Source organism: Coenobita brevimanus, chromosome 66 (assembly GCF_032717465.1).
Source record: "Coenobita brevimanus isolate Jiangsu-jjx chromosome 66, ASM3271746v2, whole genome shotgun sequence".
NCBI classification, from domain to species: Eukaryota; Metazoa; Arthropoda; class Malacostraca; order Decapoda; family Coenobitidae; genus Coenobita; species Coenobita brevimanus.
Window position 1 is genome coordinate 37,619,873 of NC_137019.1, and position 12,578 is coordinate 37,632,450.

The 12,578-nt window shown below is 40.7% G+C and overlaps 1 protein-coding gene across 1 annotated transcript in view; it reads left to right on the forward strand.

The window, feature by feature from the left end:
- LOC145405347 (adipokinetic hormone/corazonin-related peptide receptor variant I-like) overlaps positions 1 to 12,062 on the forward strand; it is a 126,506-nt gene extending 114,444 nt beyond the window's left edge. Inside the window, exons 7-8 of the mRNA XM_080276757.1 lie at positions 1,131 to 1,210; positions 11,871 to 12,062. Coding sequence (XP_080132883.1) covers positions 1,131 to 1,210; positions 11,871 to 12,062 — 272 coding nt within the window. The remainder of the gene's footprint in view (positions 1 to 1,130; positions 1,211 to 11,870) is intronic.
- Positions 12,063 to 12,578: the final 516 nt, after the last annotated feature.

The window sequence follows — 12,578 nt, forward strand, 5'->3', positions numbered from 1 at the left end:
GGGAGTGAGTTGGGGGGAGGGTAGTCAAATGGTGGGTGACAGAGCGACTTGGAGGAGTTTTGTCCGCGGCCACCCTTTGCGGGATTAGGGCGTCAGGCTATAGATAGATAGATAGATGTTTGGATAGATGTGTGTGTGTGTGTGTGTGTGTGTGTGTGTGTGTGTGTGTGTGTGTGCGCGCGCGCTTGCTTGCTTCCAGTAGGCTATAACACAAGATGTACTATATAATACTGCCCATCAAAGGAGCATTATGCAAACAGCCATGTGCTTCGACATTTGACCTCGATTGAGAAGCAAACCCCTAATATTTAACATGCATTTATGGGGTGTTTTCAGTTATTAGATTTTATACGCCTGCATACTGTATTATGGAGTGCAGTCAGCAACGACACAGGGACGTCAGAGATGTTTTATCTCTGTCACGAGTATTGGAGATTATCAAGATGTAACGGTAATCTTCAAGCACGCAGCAGTACGTCCTAAATATTTTCCCTTATTATGTTTGTGATTTAACATTGATTACTATTTTGCGTCGAGGAAGCACTAATTTTCTGCATGTTCATCCATCATCCAATCATCAGGGGAATACGAGCCCAGGGCTAGGCTACTTAATCCAAACATCAAAAGCTAGTTACTAGTGAGTCGTCCCTTGGTGGCATTAGTTAAACAACAACCTTCCTTCAGTTTTAAACCCTAATGAGCCTGATCCAAGCTGAACGACCAATGCATTCAATTACCAGCTTATTGGTTAGTACCCAAAGTAATAAATGGATTTCTTTGCGACAAGAAACATGTTGGCTTGTTCCTCTGTGTAGAGTTTTCTGAAGGTGACACCATTAGGTGATTATTGTAACACAGCTTCAGGATGCTGGTATAATTCTGCCTTAAATGTCGTGTTATAGGTGACATCTTTGGATTCACAGCGCCCTTTTTTAAGTCTTATAGTATGCCTTATTAACAGTGACATTGTCTTAAAACTCTTTATTTGTTTTTAGTACCGAGGTAGGTTTCCATAATTAGTAGAAGACGACATAACGGTATAAAGAACATAGCTAATCGCTAAGAAAAAAGGTTGGTAGTCTCCTGTGTTACCTACAATACGGGCCTTTGTTTTCTTTTTGTTCTTGCAGGGAGGTCTTCGGTGAACAGAAGCACACTGACACCGCAGATGGCAGCAGCATCACACCTCAAGGCTGGACCGCGATCACAGGTATACCAAGTCTCTGTGTTGTAATCTAGATGACATAAGAGGTTTCGTGGCACCTATTCCTTAGCGATTTATTACATCTCATGTGAAAGCACCAGAATATTATGCATTTGGTTCAATTGGTTGTCTGTATGTTAGTAAGATTATAGAGAAGCACTGGATGGGACTTCACCAAAATTGTCGTAACGAGTGAGAATCATCAGAGGGACAGGTGACTAAAATTTAGCCAATAAAGGTGATAGGTCATAACATAAATCTAAGGCATGGTCAACACAGTTTTGACTTAGTGGAAGGGTTGAGGGACAGAAAAGGATTCTGTATTTCACTTTAGACAACAGTCAGTCAGTGGTAAATCTCAGGGGGCAAGGTCGAAGGTTCGTCCCGTAAACTCAAATAGTTTTGACTCGAGTTAAAGCAAAAATGGTGGGTGAGTCTTAGGTTAGCGCAGAATAAAGGGATCCTATTTTCAGAACAATATATCAAATGTAAAGGTGAGGGAGTACGGTCTGTGCAAACACTTTTTATGCGATTTGGACCAAACTTCTTGGATGTGTTGAGGTTTAAGTAACGATGAAGTAATTAGATTTTGAGAATAATTAAAGGTCTACGTCACACTACAGAATCAACGGTTCGGCTTTAGACAGACTGTGCGAAGTGAGTGTTTCACTCTCTGAATTCTCCTTCTTGTTATACATAAAACACAATACCAATACCTTGCATTTTTTTATGTCACATCAGTATTGGCATCGTTGTTTTCAGGTTGTTGAGTAACCAGGTCTTTCTGGCCGGGCAGACCCATCAAACGCAGACAAACAACTACCTCTCCAGGATTGGTTGCGTAAGCAAATCTAAAGATGCGAGGAGTCGTTGTAGGCCTAAAAGGATATGGTGGATAGATGTGGCAAATTAATGTAAGAGAAAGAGAGGAATATGCGTTAATGAGGCTAGCGAACTAACAAGCGATAGAGATGGCTGGATGAATTTGGGGGGGAGTGTATGATCAGAATGTGACGTCCCTTTATAACTTGGCAGTCTTCGGACTGACTATGTCGAATATGCAAGCGTGAAGCTACGTGCATTATTATTCTTTTTCTTGTCTATCATGTGGAGTTAGGGTTCCATAGGCGTGAATGGTAAATAAATGGGAGAGTGGCTCATTCAATGTGTCAACGTTTGTATCTCATTCAATTTTTTTGTTTCTGTTTGGACCCTGCCTCACCATACCTTGAGGAGGAAAAGGAGGTCTGGATGATGATGAGGATGCTAAGAAACAAGATATTCATAGAAAAAGTATGCATCACTCAATATGAAAAGTGGTTTTTAAAAAATACTACAGAACGTGCTTTACGACATAACATATTCTGCCAGATAAGATTTTTTTTTTTACTCCATTCTCTGGGAAGGTGTTTTGGGACTGAATTTATTATTATTATTATTATTATTATTATTATTATTATTATTATTATTATTATTATTATTATTATTATCTTTCTCCAGACTGGTGGGCAGGACAGCCTGGTGGTGGTAGGGTCAACTTGGAATGGGGGAGACAGACGAACACCACGCCTCCCACGTCACCCCCTTCTCCCTTCCCCGCCTTCACAGATGTCTTCCCTTGTTTCTAGCCCTCCACAGAACCCCTCCGCTCCTCCACCCAGCGCCAAAGGCCCTCCATCATTCATCCTGACTCCTCCAGACTCAAGTCAAGCAGAAGCTCGTAAAGGCTCCAGGTGCATCATGGTCGAGATAGAAATGGATCCGTTGTCTCGAAACACGTTGTACACAAACTCGACTCCGGCTGTCACAACACCATTGATCAACGATATTCACAACAGCCACGATGAACAGCAAGAGCAGAAAGGCTGCTGTGAAAGAACATCTGCATAACAGTTCCCTGGATACAAAGAATCAGAACCAGAGGAACTGGTTCAGGTTACTACGTTCATGCAACAGCAAACTGTGTACTTCCTCCTGCTCAACCAAGTCAAGCAACATTTCCCTTCTGTGCAAGTTGTGCAACCAAGTAGACAGCCACTAGACACCCCCACATGCACGAGGAAGCTGTCTGCTGAATCTGGGAAGCACACATTGAAGGTTTCATCAGAACCCTTGAAGTGATGCCGATTTTCGTATTTTATTAGCGGCAGAAGCTGAGTCAAGTACAGCGCTCCGGAATATTAGCAGTGAAAGACCAGACAAGTCTTGATGAGTGTTGTGAAGGGCTGGTACCACCTCTTACGGAGTTCTCTGTAAAACTCTTATCACCAATCGTCCCACAAAGCTGTATTCTCTCTGGTATAGCACACTTTCCACACGTATTCTTTAGTAACTTGTTATGCATATAGCACTTTCTTATCCCCTTGTATGTTATTTTCATTGTCTTGATAACACTGACATTGGCTGCACTAATAACATAACACAAGGTTACTAAGGTGCAACACACAATCTAAATCCGTGATCAGGTGTTACGTTATCTCCCAGATCAGAAAGATTACGATTTACCATCATACCGAACACGTCAGCTGCAAACTAGAGAGCAGTATTCTTGTCAGTTTTGGGAGCGTTCTAGCACCTCTTCCATAGTTATTATTTTTGCATATTACATCTCATTATTCCCTTGTATTTTACTGATATCTTTGGAATGTGCACAGTTCTTCCACAGTTAGCTCAATAAGAATACTAACATGTGACATGTAATGGTAAACTGATGAGTAATGGTTGCTGGAACCCTTAATCTGACGGGAACATGACCCCCAGCATCACTACAATAAACTAAGGACCATACAGTTGTTTAGGGAGATGTAGTAATTCCTCATCATCGATTTCATTAAAATTATATTACCATTATATCTTCTTACATAATATTAATGAAATATGTTAACATAAACCTAATAAATTACCAATACTGCTGGGCATGAATATTTTTGGGAAAGTATTGCCACCTTCGCCTATTTGATAATAGTTGTGAAGCTCCTAGGTCCATACTTTAGGATTTGCCTTCTGTTAATCTTAGAAGAGTACATTCCCTACTTAGGACTACGAGCACAAAATTGGAAAGAAATACAAGTAACATAAAAGACAATATCAAAGAGTAATACGCAAAATAATTAACTAGAGAACGGGTGTTATAAAGTATCCAATACTCTGGCTCAAGACGCCAGACAACTTTCGCTGTTACCGTGTATCTGTCACCCACCCACTCATTGCAAACATAATTAGTCTTGCAGTTTACGTGGCTCAAAGTCCAAATATTACTGTACTAGGACATCCATGTGCATGAAGCTGTCCTTGATGCTGGACAGGAACACCGTGCAACGTCACAGGTATTATATGCCACTAGTGCTACCCTTGATCTGTGCTTACGTTTCTCAGTTCCATCCCTGTCCCCCGAAAGGTGGATGAAGAACTGCTTGAGAAGGGCAGCCTCAGCCTTCGGTCACATTCAGATGAGCCTGGGGCCACAACAGTATCAATCGAAACAATAAAGACTATGACGACGAGGAAGGGGATGAAGATAGCAACAACAAACTATTTAATTCATAAGACATCAGCTCGGTGGAAGTTGTACAGTCTTTGTGTACTAAGGTAAAAGAGTGACCACTGACTTTCGAAACTCTCAGATATAATCATCAGAACCAATAACTTCTCATAGCAGTGTGTAAGAGTATAATCATTCTCCTAATAAAGAATGAAGCGATAGTAGTCAGCAGCGGTACCACTAATAATGTTTCAAACAGCTGCTTGCCACTGTGACTGCATCCATAATTACTGCAATAATAATGTTTGTGATATAGAAAAATTAAGCTCATAGCCTGAGTAGTAACTAATATTTTCATGACTGCATGCCGGATAAGTCAGTCTGTTTGTCCATAGCCAGACTGCTTAACTCACAGGGGATAGGTCTCGAACAAAATAAATCTCTTTCATGTATCTCTTTCATCCGCCACCAGGCTGCCCTTCCTATAACTCATATCGCCCTCTTTCACATATCTATCCAAATCTGTCCCTCCATCTCATCCTCAGCGTCCCTCTCCCTCTCTATCTTACTCGCAAACACTCTCTTGTTCAGCCTGTCCCCTTTCATTCCACGTGGCCAAACCATTTCAGGGGACTTCAGTACATCTACATCAGCATAAGAACACACACAGACTCGTTATTTGTTTGTCTGCCTCATTACGTTGCTTCACACGCTCCTCTCACAAAAAAAAATTGTGTCCATTCCTCTCACTCGACTTGCGTTCTTGCAGTAAAGTTCAAGATGCATTCCCTTACATATAATCTTTTCATTTGTATTTGTGCATACGAGTATAATATCACTATCAGTAAAACGCCAGAAGTAGAAATGAAAGCTGTAACTCCTGATTTAGTTTTTAATCCCTTCAGTGCCAAGGTCGTTGTTGTCTCCCCACCACCAAACGATTTCATTCTGGTGTGGGAAGACGTTTCATGATAGAGGGATAAGATATTGCCACATCAAACTGGTTACTGGAAGACATCTTTGCTAAGCTAGATATAATTGTCTGTAAGTAACAATAATAAACTGAAAAAATACCAATCGAGTTAAGAAAGCATGATGTTCAATTAGCAACTCTCCTGTTAAGATGCGTGACACCAACATTTGGAACGTGCAGTATAAATCAAAGTACTTATGACTTTATTTGTTTATTCATTCACTTCTTTACTTCTTTATTAATGTAATTATCTATTTATTTATTATTAGCACTGTGCCACTGAAAAATGGATACCTGTGTCAAATGTCGAAGCCCAAATGTGCAATCAGTGATACCTGCAAGTATTGTTACACCACAGGGTTCGCAAACACAAGAACGATGCGTAGACAGACCAGGACGATAATCAATAGCCGCTCAACAGATCGAGTTTTTATTCCTGCTAGGCACGGCTAAGGTACACTTGCAAAAACACTGCAAGCAATGGCTTGAAGGAAGCTGAGTGACGGAACAGAGAATTAGATGTAGGGAAGAGAAGAGAGGTGAAAAAATTAGCGAGAGAGTAAGATTGTGGGTGAGCAGTCTTGAAGTTTGAGTGTAAAATGGAGGGAATGTAAGAAAATGTTGTGGAAGGAGGTTGTGAGAGTAAGAAGGTGATAAAGAAGATAGTAAGGGATTGAAGATTAAGAATGGCACAGTACTTGTGGAGGAAGGTGAAACAGTGAATAGATGGAAAGAACACTTGAGGGAATTGTTAAACATAGGGAATGAAAGTAAAGCAAGTATTAGTGGCTGGGGAATAGCTAGGAGAAAGAGATGAGAAGGGAGGAAGAGATCAGTAGGATGAAAGTAGTGGAAACAATGATGAAAATCAAAACGAGGAAAACCCCAGGAATAGCTGGAGTGTCTGGTAAAATGCTGAAACACGGTGGAGGGAGAGTAGTGGAATGGATATGGATGATGTGCAGATTGGCCTGGGGGTAAGGTAGAGTCCTGAAGGATTGGAAGTCAGGCAGAATTACTCCGCTGTAAAAAGGAAAAGGAGAAAATGTCAAAACGAGGAAAACCTCAGGAACAGCTAGAATGTCTGTAAAATGCCGATACACGGTGGAGAGATATTAGTAGAATGGACATGGATGATATGCGGATTGGCTCTGGGGGAAGGTGGAGTGCTGAATGATTGGAATTTAGGAATAATTATTCCCCTGTAAAAAGGGAAAAGGGAAACAGAAGTGTGTATTAATAACAGGGTCATTTGTCTTCTTAGTGTATTAGGTAAAGCTTTATGGTAGGATACTTATTGACAGAAATAAGGAATTAACAGATTAATTAGTTGAAGAACAGGGAGGCTTCAGGAAGGGAAGAGTTTGTGCAGATCAGATATTCATCCTAAGGTGTTTAGTGGAAAAAGTTCTAATGAGGGAAAAGATGATGTATGCTGCCTTTATGCATTTGGATTAAGCATATGACAGAGTGGATAGACAAGGAATGACAAAGTGGATAGACAAGACAAAGAATCATACATCATCAGAAAATCATAGAAGTACTAGTTTTCTGTATTCTGACAAAGGTCCCTAATCCATCACAGCAAAGCTAATGGTCAGATGATAGTCAGGCTGAAGGGCTGATTTGACTAGTAACCAAGGAGACTCATTGCTACCTCATAACAAAGGCTTATCGAATTTCTTTCAAATAGGACATAATTTTCAAGTTGTTGGAGTAGCCAGTTCTGTCGGATAAAATCAAGCGGACTATAAGTGTACTGTATAATTAGACAAAAAGACGCGAGTAGAAGGGATGAAAATGTAAGGAAACTTTCTTCGCTGACTATACAGCATAATTTTCTTTGCCATCGAAAACATAAATCCCTGTTACATCCTACTTGTTTGCTCTGTTTGTTCCACTCGTTGTCTACTTCTTTCATTCCTTCCGGGGCGGCTTCAAGTATTATATTCTTTCGTTTTCGGTGTCCCTCATAATACTTACCCCCTCCATTCCTTTCCTTTTCAAGCTCATCCCATCTACTCCAGTGAAATATTTTAAATCTTACTCATACTTCCTTCAAACGACAATAATGTTCAGTTTAGTTAGAGAAATCAGACCCTGAAGCACTTAATGGAAATCGTTTCTAACTCCGCCACCACAAATTATTCCTCCAAAGCTAACACAGTCGTTTGGAGGAACTTAAAAAAAAAAAAAAAGAGAGAAGTCTTCGGAGTCAATAAGTTAACTCTCATAAGAGGGCATGGCATGAGAAAGATGAAACATTTCAGAAAAAAAATGAAATCGAAGGAAAATATTACTTGACTCAGTCCATGAAGACATGGAACGCCGAGAACTTGGGTCCCAAGCTCAGTATGCCTCCGCTAAGCCTTGCGCACGAAGTCGCCATACTACCTCCATGACCTTGTTGACCTATTCAGTTTATCGTCCCTTCACACTGTATCATTGACAAAAGTTTGGTCGAAATCCGTTGAGGGGTTCACAGGATATGTCGCGCCCACAAGGATGAAATAAGCCTACCCCATATGACCTTGACCTTTGACTCCTTGATCTTGCTGACCTAAAGAGTTCATCGTCCCTTCATACTGCATCACTGACAAAAATTTGGTGGAAATCCATCAAAGGGTTCGGGAGATATCGCACCCACAACAGCGTTGAGAAGGGAGGAAGAGGTCACGCAAGGAGAGATCGATCACTAATTGCCTCCTCACCATTGGTGAGCAGAGGCATAATGAAGTAACATAAAAATAGAAAATAATTTATCTATTGTAACATAGCCTAAAGAAAGATTATTGAATCCTTAAAATAATCTGGCATAAAAAGTGAATGAAAACGGCAGCTCCCAACGACGAGTGAATTTAATAAAAAGAGGGAATCACAAATAGTCACACATTTACCGCTACTTATTTACTGCTTAGTTTCCAGACACATCATTATCAAGATATCTAAGAAATCCATGCCTTCGTGAGTCATAGTTTCTGCTCAACGTTTGCCCCTGCCACTGGGTGAAGGGAATTTGCGGGCAGGGATTCACAACCCACCAAGCCCCAGAAGAAATTAAACCCAGACATTGAAATTATGTCATGAAGAACCCTGTTCACTAAAATTGCCATCTCTCTATCTTGAATGCTTAAAACTGTACAAACAACATATTAATATTAGAATATGATGCTACGTCACGAAGAGTGCTATGGATAAGATGTAGAACCATTGCAGTGTCCTCTTCTGCAACTGAGCAACGTGAAGTTCGTTGCGGAGGGACAAAAATCTGGGCCAAGCTAAGGCAAAATGACCATAGTATAATAGTATAATGTGTTTACTGTGAAGTTCCAACAATTTCAGCAAGACCTGAACCCTCAACACATATTCAGTAACTTGGTATGCTGTCTTCCATTTCAACATTTTACGGCACTGAAATCAAGAGCCAAACGAAGTCTTATAATTCATTGTTCAAGTGGCAGTTTGAAGTTCTGTTAGGCTACACTGATTGAAGCTCATGATACGTTTATTCATGTTTTCTATACGTTTATTCATAGGTTCATTGTCGCAAATCTTCGAACCATAATGAAGAAGCTCATGATCACAGTATAGCTCATGTCTTCTTGAAAAATTTCGAACTATCACGTTAATATGCACTGATTTGGAAGTATTTGTCTCATTTCAAGCCTTGACTTTGAACTTTGACTTTCTTCATGTCAGGGTCATAGGTACAAGTGACCAGAAACAAGAATCAATAATCATCACATCCTTACCTTTAATCATTAATCTCTCCACGATCCTCACATACTGTGCTTCCCATGAGCAGCCCTATGCGGGTCCTTTTATCAAGATAACGTTCATAACTACAATATTTACACATCCTTAACTTGACCTAATTGTCCTAGGATACTAATATGATTTCTTTCTTGTCATCAATTAACACTGTGAGGAAGTTCATCAATAAATTTTGCTTTTTCTACCCACTATAAATGTAAGACTCCTATTTCTATGACTGTGATATTTGTTTCAAGAATTCCAACAACAGTGTCCTTATATATTTTCGGTATTTAGCCCCTTGAAGCTTGGCGACGTTCTCATTTTATTTTTACATTATTGTAGACGACGTCAATCAGCGTAAGGAGGATTTTCTTTAATTGGACGGGTTTGATAGATCCTTAATTAATCCTTTTCAGTACAGAAGATCTTTCCTAAGTTGAGTAATAAAATCGTCTGGGGGTAGCATGGATGAATTTAAAATGAACGTAACATGGATTCAAGGAGTCAGTGATGTGTCTCTTACGGCTCTACAAGTTCACTACGCTGACTGTACTTTGAGGAATAAAGTTGACCCTTAACTGTATCTTTTTTATCCCAAACTTTCTCCTCATCGATGATCTTGTGTGAATACGTAGGGAAAGCTTAACCTCTTTGCATCCAATCACTTATTTTTTACATTTTCCGAATGCAGACTGCAGTGCTTGTTCTGTTTTATCTTCGTGGTGTTAGTGGTGTTCTTCTTACCAGTGCTTGTTGCCACGGTCTCAGTTTGTTTGTGGGCCAACTGATCTAAAAATTAATCTGCATATACCTCTGCCTGATATCACAAAACTGTTTTCTCAGATTTTGTATTAAGGCATTTAAAGTGATTTTTGAACCCCGAAAGTGAAAATAGATGTGCCAGTAACGGCCGTAAGACGGGACCCAAACCGATAAACAATAAAACAATCATTTCTTACACGTACACGTTCTCCTCAGTTCCAGAAGTGGTTACACTTCAGAACACGCCCTCTGGCCAGTTCCGCCTCTAATTCGTTCTTTTCATATGAGTTACCTATACAAATACTGTAATATACTGTACAGTATTTGATATGTTACTTATATATAAGAAACAAAGTTTGGGAAATGTCACTGCTTAAAAACTTGGCCGCTTTATATATTATTCTTATACTTTTACCAACTGTTTTTATTGAGTTCAGAAGAGCCTCCTAATAATGAGGAAATTGGTTACTAACGTTATCAACTGATAATGCCGACACTACGGTTGACAGTTACTATATTCATCAGTTGTTGATCAGTTCTGACCGTTTTCTGATTTTTTAAGTTTCCAAGGGGACATACAGGTAATATTTTTTATATTTCATGGATTAAGGTTACACCCAACACATCCAGTGCAAAATGTGTCTCAGTGAATAATTTCTCTGGTGGTTGAGAATATATGCCAAAATATTCAGTATCGGACGGCCAGGCTTACGCAGCATTATGGTGTAATATCAATTAAAGAGTGTTTCAGGCATTTCTTATAAGTACAGGACGAATGAAAAGAAAAAAAAAAACTGCTGCCCCATCCTGCATTCTAGACTTGTGGTCTCCGCTGTATAAGAATAGGCTACAGTGGCAAAGTAAATTTAAGAACTACACTTCGTAATTGGTTATATTTATTAGGTTCCACTGTTTACCATTCAGAACAAAACATTAGAGAAATGTATCGATAATAAAGGATACAAGAACAGAACTACTCTCATGGCAGCCGTGGGAATAGTTACGGCCTTGACAAAATGATCAGTTTTTATCCGACCTCAACGGAATTTGGGGGAGATATTGAGAGGTAGCTCAGGACAAAACCTATTACTTTTTCGAACCATAGGACGAAGATGAAAGTCATAGGACAATGCCAAATTTGAAAGTGAACTGTCGGCTCCATCCTTAAGCTCAATAAGTCGCCCCTCGACGTGTCTAGCAAGTTTAGTTAATATCAGATATATATTACGTTTACTGAAGACCGGAACTATTCTCGCAGCTGCTATGAGAATAATTTCGGCCACTATATAACAAGGATTTAAATGAAACTTGGGGGGTGAGCGGTAGCCCATGAACAAACCCTATTTCTCAGAGGAATACCACAATGAACACGGTCGCGAAACAAAGTCAGATTTTAGACTCCCTTGTAAGCTTTATCTCCAGGCTGTTGGTCTGAAACCAAGAAGATTTTGTTATGACGTAGCTATTCCTCGACCATTGTACCAAGTTTGGTTCATATCAGAGAAAAAAATAATCGTTTTCTCGAGACCGGAACTATTCTCATGGCAACCGTGAGAATAGTTCCGTGGCCATGATGGATACCGTGATGGCCACCGTGTACCCTAGACTGACTGCTTGAGGGTCATCAACGTGACCTGGTGCCCCGTTGGGAAGGGAACTATATTGACTGGCTGTCGAACGAAACCTTTTTTCAGGCAAGATTTTCGAACGAAGTGGCTGAACAGATCCTTGGCCATGTCCCTATGTCCTCCCGCGGTGAAGCTTCCCTGGAGGAGTGTGTTGGGTCGCGTCCCCGTGTCCCTGCTGCCTGTCCCTTCGTTCTGGTTTGTGGGTCCAGCACAGCAGCACACATCACACCCACCACAACTATCACTATCGCCAACTGATGCTTGCTTGCCTGGTTATTGTATTAATAGTTTGATATTTACACACACACACACACACACACACACACACACACACACACACACACACACCGCTCGCTGGTGCAGTGGTAACGTTCTCGCTTGCCAACTGGTGGACGGGAGTTCGCGCCTCGCTCAGGTTGCGAAAAGTTTCACTGACGAAGTGGGTGGTTACTGTCCCCCTTGACCAAGGGGACGGGTGTGTGCGTGTGTGAAGGTCACAGCCTTGCCCTTAGATCGGACTATATGAACTCTCAGCTCCCTTCCGGGAGGGTAAAAGCTGACGATCACGACCATCAAGTGATCCTGACCGACCCGGTGAATTACACACACACACACACACACACACACAAAAACACCAAAGATAATACTAACGCCAAATGACAATTACCTGCCTACGCACAGTCTTTAAATGTTAGATATCTATTCACACACACACACACACACACACACACACACACACACACACACACACACACACACACACACACACACACA